Here is a 15,270-nt window from a genome sequence, read left to right as displayed (position 1 = left end):
CATTCAATAGTATTAACAGGCTTTTAGGCAGCTTCTGACTGCAGTTGCTGGAGCATGTCAGAAAAAGCAGCTGCTCATGTCAGATCCAAGGTAGAGCTAGATCTGTGGATTTCAGTCTCTGATTCATGTAGCTACATTCTACAACAGAGACGTTTCAGAAAGTTGCCTAGAAAATGCAAATCTGTGTGACATATCACTCCATAAATGTGAACTGCAGAGGGATCTGCTTCCACTGAAATAGTTTGAGATCTGTCATTTGCAAAATGTTGAAAACCAGGAATTTCAAGCAGCCTCAGTGAGAATATGTAAATCACTATTGTGGAAAAGTTCATATGAGGTCACCTGAACTGTTGCTAGGTTAGAGAGACTGCAGTGGGAGTGTTTTCCCTTTTCCTTTCCCTGATGTCCCTGAAGGAAACAGACCTGCCCTGTCCTTTCTGCGCAAAAGAAAAGGAGGATTGTAGTATCTAAAAGGCTCTGTCTGCATAATGCCAAAAAGAATACGCATTGTTAGATGTTGTATGGAGCTGAAGTGAGCGCCGCTGGTCAATGTATGGCTGATGCTTTTGTTGGTGTGATGCCTGATTTGCTGCACACACTGCGCCCCTCTCATCCCCAGCCTCAAGTGGTTTCATACAAGGTCTGTAACTGCAGAATTGGCTGAGGAATACTTTACAATTTTTTAAAAATATATTAAAAAGATAAAAATCACACTCTCATTAAGGTGTCTGACCTTGTTTGTCTGTTCCCATAGAAAACCTCAGGCAGATTTATGTTATCGTCAGGGAACAGACGCCTTGTGTAGCATAGTCCCAATTTACTTCCAGCTCCTTCACTAGCTTCAAAACTCAGTCCTTCTTCACTTTTTCTCTGAAATTTCAAGTGTCTACAGCTTCAGCTAATTTCATTTTCATGATTATTTCATTACCATTGCTTTATTTCTTCTACCTTTTTTCACTGTGAGATCTGGAATTTATGAGGTAACTCATAATTGCGACTAGTTCTGCCAGGCTCAGAACACTTGCTTGCTTATTTTCTTTCTACCCCCTTTGGTACTTTGTCAGATGCAATGTGTTGGAATTAGCTCCTGCATTATAGAACAAGTTGCAGAAACAAAAAATATAAAAGCTTGTTTTAAGAAACAAGCTAAATTCTATAGCTACTTTTGTTGATGTAGTTGATAATATGAAGGGCAAGAATTACGTGATTTGTAAATCAATGTGAAGTTCTTAAACTGCATGATTGTAAGGCTGTTTTACCATGAGTCTGGATGTATGTACAATTCCCATGTTTCTCACCACCTGCTTACAAATAACAACTGTAGCTAAACATAAAAGGACTTGAGGAGAAGATTAATCCAAATTTTATTTTGTTCTTCAATAGGCAAATAAATTAAGAGTTTGGTTCATGCTAGTTAATTACTTGTCAATGCTCTGAACTTATCACCTCAAAGGAGAGGAGCATAGGAGCTGCAAGTTAGTGATGATGACTTCATGCCTCACTCAGTGTATATAGGATAAAAATGGAATGAATGTTCAAGAAAATTTCTGATGAAAGAGAAATTTCTCTATACTAGTAAATAAGGCAGTACCTCTCCCTGCATATCTGTAGAAAATGCTGTTTGTTATGCACACAGGGAAGAAAAGGCAGTATCTTCATCACAGCTGATTTACCACTGCCTTGTTGAGGTCTCACTGAAATGAGCATTCTCAAGGAAGTGTAAAGAATTTTTGCAAGTTGAGACATGTCACAGAGATTGCTGGTCAAATGCAAATACTGATTACAAAATATGGAGAGTTTGGACTACCTCTGAACCCTTTTTTTTTTTTTTTTTGGTTGGCTGGTTTGGTTTGGGTATTTTTGTTAATGTGATAAAGCTGTTACTTTTTTCTTCTGCCAGGAGCTTACACTGATAATCCAAACTCTGTTTAGCCTTTTTATCTGTGAGAATACAGGTTATCTCTTATTAAAGAGGAGTTTGATTTGGTATTTCAGTTCAGTTGTTTGTTTTTTTTTTCCCCTTAACACAGTTTTGCCCTTGGTTGATTTGACCACTAAGCTTTTCCGGCTTTGAAGAATTAGAGTGCTTTTTCTGTACTTTTCCTTTCTGGACCTCAGTTCATGTTGTTTGCAGGGCGAAAATCGTGTGAAGAATCATAATCTCTTCCTGCACCCTAAAAAAACAGGCAGATTAAGAAAATGCAGGCGGTAGGCCTCCACAATAATTTCTGAGTAAATATTTTACTGCTTTTTCCATCTGTTACACTAAAATCTGACTTAAACTAAGCATAAATCTAGTCAGAAGAGGTCACTGGAGTATTAATCATCGGAGTTAATCCTCTTAGACATGTGTTTGGTACGAGGCCAGCTATTCAGAAGTTTAACAGCACACATATGTTGCTTATTTGTCTGGCAGCTTGCCAAAGAAGTAAACTTCAAGTCTGTGGTGCGTTTATATCTGTAAAGTACGCTGCTTGCTTGGTGCGAGCTGATGCAGCTTTTCTGTATATCACACATGGTGCATAGCCTGCTACTGCAGAATGAGTTCCTTTCAGGGTGCTTTTCAAAGAGCTGTAGTGTTGGTGTTGCATGGTAAGAAGTGATATCATTCACAGCTGACCTTTTCGTGGTGCTTCCCTATGAAGTACAATGAACCAGATTTAATACTACTAACTTAGAGCAGAGGAAGAGACAATGTTTCAAGTAGAGTAATACTGTGGAATCCAAATATAGCTGAATGAAACCTCACCCTGCTTCCACTGCTGCCATTCTGACTTGGAGGAAACATTCGTGTACGTAAATACAACTCTTTCTTGAGTTAGGTCTGGACTGGACCCAGCATTTCTGTTTCTCACTTCATAGGAGTATGCTTCGTACTTGACAGAAAAACGATTATATCATATCCTAATTATGGAACTGATTCATCCCCTGGGGCATGGAAAGCAAACAGTAGGAGTGAGTGCATCATTAAAAAATTAGCGTATTTTTAGAGAGGAGGTAAAAATAAAAGTGCTACTCCACTGAAAAAGTTAATGATGAAGAAAAAAATTACGTGCATTAAAGGAACTTTTTAAAACAGTCTGAGATCATGGCCAAAAGAACATATATTTCTTTGTAACGTGTGTGGCTTTTCTTGGAAGAAATTATTAATTTTCTTCTTGCCTTTCTTTCTCAAGGAAAAGAATGAAAGCTCGTGCTCCCCCTCCACCAAATCAACCTTCTGCAGCAAGTAGAATTCAAAGTGAGCCCAAGTCACCTGCAGAGACATCTGTAATTTCTGATCAGAACCTTGTGAGCATGAAGGAGAACATGATAAACAGACTAGTGGACTTCACAGTTGTTTTACCCAGTGGGGTGGAGCAGAAGTGCACAGTGCAAGGAAGGTAAGGCTTTGATTAGCTCTCACTTTTTGAAGCCTTTTGTTCCCCATGGGATGCTTGGTGGTGCTGTCCTTCTGAGTTTATGGGGCTTCTCTGTCATGCTTTTCTCTGCATTTTAAGCAGCTGTTGCACCAGAGTCCTGAGAGCCAAGTATAAGGGATAGGGATCCTCTCTTCTGGGGCAAGAAGGATTTAGCAGCTATTGTGTCACTGTTTTCCCCATGGATCAGCACGTGTATGGATCTATCCCTTTCATGTAGTGTCACTGTGCTTAGGTTGTATCACATCTCATAATCCAGAGTGGGCTTGCTGCAGTACAAGTAGGTGCTGCTGGCAAACAGTCCTGACAGTATGAGTGCCTGGAGGCATGCCAGGAAGCAGGCTCAGAAGATGGATGATTCATCGCATTCAGAGATCCCACCTTCACAATTACAGTGCAGTTGTGTAGAACAGCAAAGCATCTGCTCATATTTAGGAAGCTTTTTATATATAAAAGTGTATTTTTTCCCATGGAAAGAGACAGGGATTTTCTGTGTTACTTACTGGGTACAATCAAGAGCAAATTGTATTGGTAATTTTGAGATAATTCTCTTCACTGCGGGAGCTCTTCTTTATCCTCATTCTTTTTGTGTAAATTGTTTTGAAAGAAAGAGACATTACTTTAGGAAATAATACAGAGAAGTTTCAAAAATATAAACAAGACTCTGATGAAACCATAGCAAACAATGTTGTGGTCAGGAGTAGTCAGGAAACTGTAGGAAGTGTAAGGCCACATTCAAAAGGTGTATAGGCGTAGGCGCACAGTTTGTGGTAGTTGGGAGTGGGGCTGCACTGGAGCCTCATCCCCAATGTGCTGCAGCTGTGCAGGACAGGTGAGCAGCACTGAAGGTAACAGGACATGGAGAGCTGAGGTGTGCTGACCAACCACAAAGTGTGCAGAGGGCACACAGGTGTAAGGCATGTAAGATGAGGGGTATAAAAGACTGGGCTGAAAAGCAATAAAGAGCAGGTTCTTGAAGATTTCTGAAGTGGTGTTACTCTGTTTGGGCTGATCTTTGTGATATTGTATGATGATGCTCTGTGTATTGTGGCCGTCTCAACTGTGGATCTATCTGTGGAAATGTAGGTGCCTATTGGTAAATCAGATTCTGTGTTTATTTTAAAATTAATGCTTTCAGTAGTTAGTCTGCATTCCAGCAGAACTACTTTCTGGTCTCGTGTGCTAGTCTGTGTTGACTGTTTCCCTCATAGTACATTTTGGTGGCTGAGGAGGGTGTGTAAACTGTGTCTGGCACTTCTTTCTTCCCCCTACTTTTCTTGTAGAAACTAACATTCATTTATATACTCTTGGGAGACAGTGCAACTTGTGGGTGTCTACCCCAAAGCCAGAGTGATGTTAAAGGTTTGAAAGGAAATCAGTACTTACCAGAGCTCTCAGATAATATGTGTACTGATAGAGTTTTTTTAGGGAGATTTGGACTTAATCAGAGAAAGAAGAGAGCAGGCCTGGTAAGTGGAACAGGACATGAAACTCACTGGCCATTTGAGCCCAAAGACAGGTGGTATTTCTTTGGCAAATGTAAGCTGTCTGGGAGCTGACAAGAGGTTAATATTCATGCAGCATTTTGTACTGGGACATAGATAATTGCCGTAAGATTACAAACATTTTTTCCTCTCCAAAGCAAGCGGTCCAAGAGTGCTATGAGTGGTCTTTTATTGTGACTTTTTGAAGAACGTAAAAGCTACAGAGCAAAGAGCAAGTAGAAAGTCCCTGTACAGTAAATATTCTATGTCTCATAAAGGTGTTTATCATTATGTATCCCATACACTGAGACTGAGTGTTTTATTTGTCTTTAGTCTAGGGACAAAAACCTGAAAGAAATGGCAAATATGAAACTTCCCTCATTTCTGTGAGGTTTTTTATATCATCTGCATTAAGCATTCTAAGCAACCAAAATGTTCTCTATGTTTGTGAAGGTGCTAATTTCTCTCTGGGTCTAGGTATAGACCTCTGATTTAGGTGGCAATTAAATTCCTGCCTGTGTTAATGTGCAAATCTGCACATCACTGGTGCCTAACCTAGGCTGTGGCTGTTCCCCCTCAGTGCTGTATTGAAGACTTGGAGTGGAGAAGTTAGTGACACTGATAGCCAGCTGTGGGAAGTGGAAGATGATAGAGACTGAGAAAGAATTATTAACTCCCCTAACAAGCTATGAAATGAGAAAAGAATATTCTGTAATAAACCCTGTATTACAGTGGCATCAGTCTATGAACAGACCTCATGTATGCTGCTGTTCTTTCTAATCACTGGAAGATGCAATTTTCTGTATGTTAGCCTTGGCTTTGTTTCTAGGTATGTAGAATAGTGAAAAATAATGTCAACATTATCTGAAACATTTAGGGGATGAACTGTCCTAAGTCTCCAGGTTTGGGGGAAAGCCCAGGTTTTTTCAACTTCTTGTACTGTTTTGGTATTGAAATCTAAACAGCTATGAAATACAATGATACTTAGGGAGTAAGCATTAAATTATGAAGTTACTGGAGCTTATAAAATATAGTGGTTTTTTGCTTCTTTTTTTTTTTTTTTTTTTAATTTTGTGGCAAGAGTAAGAGCCAGTACAGGTAATGAATTATTTTCCCTGCTCACTCTTTTTATCTGTGATGATGTCATGGAAGGACATTCCAGAAAAATCTGATGTTGTTTATACTGCTTTAAATCTTCATTATTTTTTTTGCCATCATTAAAACTGTTTTCTGCAGAATTTCCATTTGGCTACCCTGGGGAAATAGCTTTTCTGTTTCAAAAAAATTTGCGAATCTTTGCCCTGGGCATGTTCATAATGAAAAATGATTCTGTAATTTCAGGAAAGCAGTTCACAGAACAATGAAGTACACTAGATTATATTTGAAAGTATAAATACTGTAGATAATTAGTATCACTTAAGATTATTATAAGTGAACTAAAAGTAAAAATTACATCTTTCAATTTGTTCATTGTATGTAGGCAAAGCAACATGTTGTAATTTAACTTTGTTCTCTATGTAAAAAGTTGCTGCAAATATCAGCAGAAGGGCAGAATGTTCTCATTAAGTTTTCTTGAAGACACGTTAAGAAAAAAAAGTTTGTACTATTTAAAGATATTTTATTGCAACCCGGAACCTTGAAATTGTTTTATTTATAAAAGTTGACTCAAGCTGACAGTCTCTCTAACAGTTTATTGTCATCTTGTAATGCACAATTTGGGAATTTGAAAATGGGTAGCACAGATTTCAGTACAAAGCTGAGTCATCAGGGAGTGTGCGCAGTGATACAATATTAAAAACAGTTTTCTTTTTGAAGGACTTGATCCCTGGGAACTCTACTATAAAAGATGTAGACATATTCATGAAAAACTGTTAGCCTACTTCCCCTTGAAAAGGAGGGAAACACTATTCTGTGTTTGTACTTGGGTATGAGCACTAACTGATGTGCTGAAAGGATAGGTAAAGCATGGGCCACTTACACATTTTATGCATGATCTGTAGCACATCCACACAAACAGTTAACAGGTCTGAGAGAGGTGGTGAGTAGACATTTAGATGGAAGACAAGTGGAAAAGCTCCCAAGTTATCAGTGTTCTGTTCGTGATTCTCAGAGGTAATACTTTCAATGGGTAACCTGTAAATAAAGGGATCATGCTTCTCTGTTTACACTTGGTGGCACTGAGGAGGACTTCCTGATTAATACAGATAAATACATTAACACAGCAGGTTGGAACTCAGTAGTATTTGAAATGCACTGTAGAAAAATGGGGATGTTTGAAGCTAAGTGAGGTTTGTTTTGAAGTTGTCAACACATGGATGACCAATATGCTGAAAAGTAAACTGGAGAGTTGTTGCTCTTGCATCTTACATGTTACACAAATTCTCTTATACATATGATGCACATAGAGCAGGACACTGGAAGTAGTAATAAAACTATCCAAAGCTGTAGTCTGATTCTGCAAATATTGGAGGACAGAGTTCAGTACAGAGTAATGTCAGAATATTCAGGAAGAATATTCTCACATATTTTCAGTCTATTGTAGGCTTATAGCTCAACATACCTTCAATCTTTCCTGAAACACTGTTCCATATGAAATCTGCCAGGTTGGCAAAGCACTCAAGAGGTGTTGTCAGAAGAAGATAAACAGGCCACATGGCAAAAGAGTTAAAAATTAGTTTAAATACTGAATAAGAGTCAGGTCTATAGTACAGTAGTTCAGGGGGGGAAAGTTGTACTAGCATTTGTGTTGGAAGGGGCCCCTGAAACACACAGTCTCTAGACAAGTTGGAAGTTTGAATACTTCAGAGAGGAGGTTTCTGGATTTTTAAGCACCTATTTTCCAGGGCTGGAACCATCTTTTTGGAGACAAATGTTTACTTGTATCTAAATGGAATTTCCTATTCAGCACTTGTCTCTTGCTCTTCACAGTCAAGAAGAGTCTGTCCCTGTAACCCTGTAGCTCATACTTACAGACAGTAGCAAGGTCTTTCTTCACCTTTCTTGTTCTAAGGCTCAAAAAACACTCCTCTGTCTCATGTGTCATCTTGATGCTCCTTCTATGGACTTGCTCAGTTGTGGAAAATAAGAGCCAAATGTACAGGAGCAAATTAAGAAAAGAAATAGAAAACCTAAGTCTGTTATTTATCACATTTCCTGAACTTTTTTGGATACAGCTTAGTACTTAGTGTGTATATTTTTGTTTGTGTAGAAGAAGTTATAATCTTTTCATTAAGTGCCTGCTGTACTTTGGAGCATGTGAAAATAAAGACTGATGCTATTTTCTAGTTTAAATAGGAATAGTGAAAGAATTAGAGACTTTGGGTCATCCATTCCCTTTACAGTATTACTTTCTTTTCCAGTCAATTGCTAATGCATATTCTTAATGCATATTTGACATTGACATAAATAAAGAAGATTCTTACCTCCAGTTTAAGAATTTATTTTTTTTTTAAACCATGGAATTACAGAATAGTTTGGGTTGGAAAGGACCTTAAAGACCATCTAATTCTACTCTCCCTGCCATGCACCAGGAACTTGCTCAGAGCCCTCCATCCAACCTGGTCTCTCATGCTTCCAGGGATGGGGCATCCACAGCTTCTCTGGACCACTTCCTGTGCTTCACCACTCTCACAGTGAAGAATTTCTTCCTAATATCTAATCTAAGCCTACTCTTAGTTTTAAACTTTTAGCCCTTGTTCTATCACCACATGCTCTTGTGACAAGTCCCTCTCCAGCTTTCTCCTAGACCTGTTTAGGTACTGGACACCATTTGCAGCATGAAAATAGAAGATAAAAAAGAAAATTGTTTTGTTTGAGAAAATACAACTTTACCCTGCACATTTATTTTTAGCTGCACATTTATTTTTAGCTGGACAAGGCTGTATTTTAAAATTTATTTCTCTGTCTGATCCAAGGAGGTTAAGCCAAACCATACCCAAAACATCTCAGTTGTTTTATACTTCCTAAAAACCGTAGGCATCTGCTGCATTTTACTGGAGAACAGCAGGAAACAAGCAGTCTGGTCAAACTGGATCAGAACCAGATCAGCATGATAAGTGTTGCTGACAAAGTAGTTACTCTTTACTGTTCAGAATTGGAATTAAATGTCAAACAGCTTAGTAATGAAATATCAAAATAGAGACAAAGTATTTTCCTTTGTAATAATAGTCATATGAACCTTCTTGTATGAATCTTAAATTGTGTTCTCTCTCCAGTTTTATCTCTGTGCTCTAGAATTTGCTTGTCAGTCATCAACCTTTGGTGTGTCTATTATGTAGTGTTTGGTCACTCCACCAAAAATTTCAGCAACATCATACTAAAATGAAAAAGTAAGGTGTGTCTTAGCTGAGTAGTTAGAAAGGCAGGACGTATTTAACTTCTTTTCAGCTTTAGATTTAAGACCTGCCTGAATTTCAAAACAGAGTATGTTCTCTACCAGATGTCCAGGCAGGTTAATAGAAAGTGGAGATCTGTGTGGAACAAGATGGAAGCCAAGGAAGGATTGACTCTTTTCATCTTCCAAGAGCCATATTCAGCCCAAGGTTAGAAAGAAAAGTTGGTTTAGATTAGTCGATTACTATTCTCTTGCTGTGTTTAGTGACTCTCTTCTGTGTGTAGAATATACATGGAGGTACTTGAAATAAAACTCCCATTTAAAATCAAGCTAAACAGTATTATGGTTTAGAAGGAAACTTTTTCAAGTTGGTGCCGTGGAAATCTGGTATAAGAATAACTTCATTGCAAGGGTTTCCCAGCTCTCTTACTTTGATTGAAACACAAAGATTTTCAACTTTGTGGAATTCCTCTCCTTTCCTCTCCCTGCTTCTTATTTTTTTCTTTACACTCAGAAGTTTTGTGAAAAAATTTCGCCAACTTTACATTTTTTAAAGAGCATGCAATTTGCTTTGGAGCTTTTTCAAAAGCTTCAGCTGTACTTTCAAATGGTGCAGATGAAGGCTGGGGTTGCTTTTCATGGAACAATTGTGTATTCTGAGCAGCATGGCACAGGGTGGGATGTTGCAGACTTCCTTAAATGTTATGTTTAATGCATGCCTGTTCATAATCAGCAATAAGGTGAAACCTTAGGTTTGGCTGGATTTTTATATTTTCTATTGTCCAGACAAATTTGTTCAAGTTGCATGATTGTCTGTAACTTATTTTCTCTGATGGCTGGTGTTGATTCTGATCATATTATGGTTGTGGTACTGTTGCTGCTGAATATATTTTATAATTTCAGTGGTGTATGTATGAAATCATAAATTGTTATTTTGATGAACTATCTTCTCTTTACAAATACTTTTTCAAGAGGCAAGATAACTATCCAAATTTGAATGAATTATCATAGTATTCTGCACTGCAGAAATATAGTACTGTTCCACTTTAAATATAAATGTCAAGCACATAGGACACCGTGTACTAGGATTCTGCCAGATTATTTCATTTTCTCTGAAACAATAGTAAGAATGCTGAGGGAAAACAAACACATGTAAATTGCAGTTTAAAAGAAATATGTCTGTAAACAGACAAGTTGAGATCTGTATCAGGAGAACAGATAAGCAGTTTAAAAAAGTGTGCTCTGCACAGTTTAATGAGTAGTCTTGTAAATACTGGTGTAGGTGGGATTCTTCTGTAGTTTGTACTTAGTAGCTGTAAATGTCTGTTGGTTGTGGTGTGGAGGATATGAATTGAACATTCTTGTGAAACACAGATGTTTTCAACTTGTAGACCATGTTAGAATGAGTCATTATGAAATGAGCTGATACAGTTTTGATTTGGATGCTACACATTTGTATTTGTGCTCTGTATATGTTAGCAGTTGCCACAGTGCGCCATGTTCTGAAGCATTGTATACATATTAATGGCATCTGTTTTCCTTATTTGATCTTCAGTTATCGTATTCTGAGTTCTTCCCTTTTCAGTGAGATCATATTATTTCAAATTTCCCACGCTTGCCACTCTCCCAGCTCACACTGTGTAACTCAGTTAAACTTGGAAAAGGTTACTGCAAAGGAGGTCCTTCCTCTTCTCTTGCATGAGAAGAGCTGTCACCTACCAGGGTAATAAGGAATTGCTCTAGTTTTCCATTTTTGTTGTCTTTGCCATTAGCCCTCCAGCATTCTTCACCAACTTCTTGAGCAGTTGCTGGCCAACAACACACCTATAGAAAGGAGAATGTTGGCCCTCCACGGAGTAGTTTCCCAGATGCCAACAGCTTGCAGTTTAAAGGGTAATTCTTGAGCTACAGATGTGACGGTGCTAGCTAATAACCTGTGGAAGATTTTATTTTCTTTGAATTTGCTTGAATTTTGAATCTGTATACAGCTTTCCCAGTTTAAGCATTAAAAGAAGTGCCATTTTTTGGCAAATTTGCTGTCTGTGCATTTATTTTCACTTCTGCTACAAGACAGATATCCCACTGTATGTGGCAGGTTCCAGCTACAGCTGGTAAATTTTTTTTAGCTTACAGTCTTTTATTGGTGACAGAATGGTTTATGAAACCAAAACTTTTGAGAAAAATGACCAGTTTTGATAAGCCTGTTTTCTCTGATTCTGTACAGAGTTTTTGAGGAGAAGGCTGGGAAAATGAAAGATCCCTCATTACTGTTACAGAGGAGAATTTCTGGAGTGTGGGAGAGCACAGTTCCTATCTGCTGCATTAGGCAGTATCAAGCTCCAGTGAATATTGAGTTCTTGATACAGAATAGAGTACTTCTGTGGAGAGGCACGAAATGAGAGGGACAGTTGCTGACTCTTTTAAAACTTCATGTTTTAAGAATCATACTGCAGTAAACTTGCTGATAATGGGGACACTCAAAATGAGATGGTTTTGTACAGGTTTAAAATCATCACCAAAATAAATATGGACAGGATCTCTTGTACTGGAAAATATAGCTGATGTCTAGTGGATGTGGGGAAGTCACGTGGAAAAATAAGCCCTATCTACCATTTGTTCCAAATTTAACTACTCCATTTTGGGTTATGTGATTGTTCAGATCTAGGTGGAGTTTACCAGACTGTGAGTTTGTAATCTACTCATATCTTGTCTTCACATCAATGAACAGAATTTGAACTGGAGCATTTAATGTATGGATTTAGTACATTATGACCCTCAGTTAGATCATGGTGCTTAATAACATCAAGGTTGTGGGTTCAATTCCCATATGGGCCATTCACTTAAGAGTTGGACTTGTTGGATCCTTGATAGTCACTTCCAACTCAGAATATTCTGTCATCTGTGGTCCGGAAGTAAATAAGATGCACTTTGTCTGCACTTGGCTTATGTTTGTAAGTGCTATGATTGGCTCTGCTGTCTGCTTGATACTGAACAGTTAGTTGTGAGCTCATAAACAGACACTGAAGTGTGAATATATTTAATTACTATCATTTTATCTGATCTGTTTAACATTTCAAAGCACTAGCACTCTTCTCTCCCAAAGATGGTAAACTAGAGGCACATCCACAGCTTGTGTTGTCTTTTGTCCCCCATCTTAAAACTGAGGTAAATTTTCTAGCAATGTTTTATTTCTCATGCTAACGGTGAATTCTTCTTCCTTGTAGTAAAGCTGTGATGGATGTATTGGTTGATTTATGCAGCCAGTATCGCTTAAATCCATCTCAACATAGTCTTGAACTAAAGTCTTCAGGAACTCAACAAGTTCTGAGTTACAAGCCAAACACTTTGATAGGAGCACTGGATGTACAGACAGTACTTCTGAAAGAGAAGATTCCTGAAGAGAAGGCAAAGCGGCCTCTGCCAAGGGTTCCTGAGGTCAGTACTCTAGAGGGCTAAAATGATGCTGTGGAACATCATTCCATTCCTATGATTTCAGTTCTTCCAATCTTTCCATCTTTAAACCAGATGGGAAAGACTTGGCATTGATTATAACCTGCTTTACTAGCTGAACTAATAATGTTTTGCAGGTAGATTAGTAGAGGCTAGTCTAGACATTTAGACAAAATGGTTTGTTGCATGTGGTTGGATAGATGGAAATCTGAAGATTAGGGCAATTGAAAATTGCAGTAATGGCTGAAATGGGAGTGGGGTTGTGTGGAGGTGGTGTTTTGGTGATATTCTGTGCAACATCTTCATTGAAGATATAGGAGAAGATTGATCATTAATAAATGTATTTCACAATACAGTGAAGATTAAGGAGTAGCCATTTTACAAATGTTTCTTATTGTGCTAATAACTGTATCTAATTATACTCTCCCACCTTTCAGAGTGGGACTTGTAAACTTTTACATTACATCTGCCTCTGATTCCTTTTCCTTCTTTGTGTGTTCTTGTGGACGTCTCCTTAGTGGGAAGTGAGGTCTGAGATTTTATTCTTCCAAATATTATTTTTTGCAAGGTGGGGTAAGTTTGCCTAGGAATAGTCAAGACAACATGGAAATCCCCAGTGCTTTTCTCATTGTGAAATGGCCTATCTGCGACAGAAGGGGGACTGAGAGTTTGTGTTTGTTTCTGCAGAAATCTGTGAGGCTGGTGGTGAACTACCTGAAGACACAGAAGGCTGTGGTTCGAGTTAGTCCAGAGGTGCCTCTCCACAGCATCATCCCAGCTATTTGTGAGAAGTGTGAAGTCAGCCAAGAGCACATTGTTCTTCTGCGGGATGGCATAACTGGGGAAGAGCTGGAGCTCACCAAGTCCTTGGAGGAGCTAGGGATAAAGGAGCTGTACGCCTGGGACAGAAAAAAAGGTGAGCCAAGACTCAAAGCAGTCTCTGCAGGGTTATATGATGTAACAACAATATTATGGGCAATGAAAAGCATTCATGCTGCCATTCTTTTGGAGTCCAGCTGAAACAGCAGAGTGAGATCTCCGTCTGAAAAGCAGCATGGGTTTGTTCAGTGAGCTGTGCCCAGAGCAGCAGCCAGGTCAGCAATGTGCCCAGCCGTCCTTGGATGCTCCTGGGCCTTGTGCCAGGCTGGGCTGGACTCTGGCAGGGTGCAGGCTGGCCTAGGGCAGGGCAAAAGGAGGAGCTTTGCTGTGTCCCAGAGCTGCTGTTCGTAGAGGTGCGCATAATACAAGGGGCTTCATCCAGGCAGAGTCTGTCACCTGCCTGTGCTGTGGGCTGGAGAGAAGGAAAGAAGAGACATGCCATAGTCATGGCAGCTGTGAAAGCTGAGAGGCAGAGGCAACAGACCAGGGCTTCTGAGAAACAGACTGGACAGGATCAGAGACAGTTCCTGCAAAGAGCACAGTTCTTGACGGTTCAGTGAGAGGAGCTAAGAGGTATTTGTATTTAAAATTTTGTTCATATATTTACCTATCCTTACTTTCTGTTCTCCTAGACAAAATTGTAATAGCAGCTTTTCGGAGTTGAGTTTTATCAGCCTGATTATGCATTTAAATAACATAATTCTGTGATGTGCTTTAAAATATACCTATTAAAATACACATTGACAAGCGCTACTTCCTTTGAGGTCAGATTGTGATGTTCATTAAAATTGTCCCCTGCAGTTTTTCTCAATCGCTACCACTTCCAGCATGGTAAATATCCTTATTTATTGTTTAGATAACGCCATTCTTGTAGGTGCTGAGCTGTAGGCTTATTTTTTATTTATAAAATTATTTATTTATGTTGACATTCTCTTCTTTCCAACTCTTTGAGAAGTGACAGTTCTACCTCTGTGCGAGTCAAATTTCAGTGAGTTTAAACTTCTAAGTAAGCTAAATATCTCCTTTTATTTTGAATTGCTGGGATGTTCCAAAAAGAGGCTGACAACATGTCATAACTCAATTGCGTGTTTGTTTTTTTCAAGACATGTTTCCTGTAATTAAGCTAACCATTTTAGAGCAACATATTGAACGTGGGGCGTTTTCAACAGGATTCATTCAACACACTTCAGGGACAGTGTAGAGAATAATTATTGTAAGCCTTCAGTAAAGTCTTTCCTTTCAAATGTAAGTGGTGGTATGTATGCTGGTACAGTGTTGGAAAGTGTTGATTTTAGCCTATGCAGTCAAAACCAAGACTTTACTACAGAGCTGGGACTATAGCAGCAAATTATCACAGAATCACAGAATATATTGAGTTGAAAGAACCCACAAAGATCATAATGGGAAGCTCTCTACATCAGCTTGTATTTTTTATATTCTATTCTTTTTTAAACTTTTGATATTCCTTTCCTTTCATTATGATAAAATTCCCCTGATCCTAAGTGAATCTTTTGGGCTTTCCTCTTACCACCATGGTGTCTGAAAAAAACAGTAAATGCACGTAAAATTTACAAGAATTTTTCCTTTGTTTCAGCACATTTCTTCTTCAATGTTCTCATTTGTAATATCCAAGAGGAATAAACCCATTGGTTTCAGTAGCAGTTGTTCTGTGACTTGTGCATTGAGTGGGTATCTAGCCTGTTTA

General features: G+C 38.6%; 1 protein-coding gene across 4 annotated transcripts in view; it reads left to right on the top strand.

Annotated features, from left to right (window-relative positions):
* The window catches only part of COBL (cordon-bleu WH2 repeat protein), a 156,465-nt gene that overhangs the window by 38,804 nt on the left and 102,391 nt on the right, over positions 1–15,270 (top strand). For all 4 annotated transcript variants that reach the window (XM_058808594.1, XM_058808618.1, XM_058808611.1 and 1 more), the window contains exons 2-4: positions 3,177–3,383; positions 12,461–12,671; positions 13,374–13,602. In XM_058808594.1, coding sequence (XP_058664577.1) covers positions 3,177–3,383; positions 12,461–12,671; positions 13,374–13,602 — 647 coding nt within the window. The remainder of the gene's footprint in view (positions 1–3,176; positions 3,384–12,460; positions 12,672–13,373; positions 13,603–15,270) is intronic.

The sequence above is a fragment of the Ammospiza caudacuta genome, chromosome 1, assembly GCF_027887145.1.
Source record: "Ammospiza caudacuta isolate bAmmCau1 chromosome 1, bAmmCau1.pri, whole genome shotgun sequence".
In the NCBI taxonomy this organism is placed as follows: Eukaryota; Metazoa; Chordata; class Aves; order Passeriformes; family Passerellidae; genus Ammospiza; species Ammospiza caudacuta.
The sequence above is the reverse complement of the archived record's forward strand: the minus strand, read 5'-3'. Positions and strand labels throughout refer to the sequence as shown.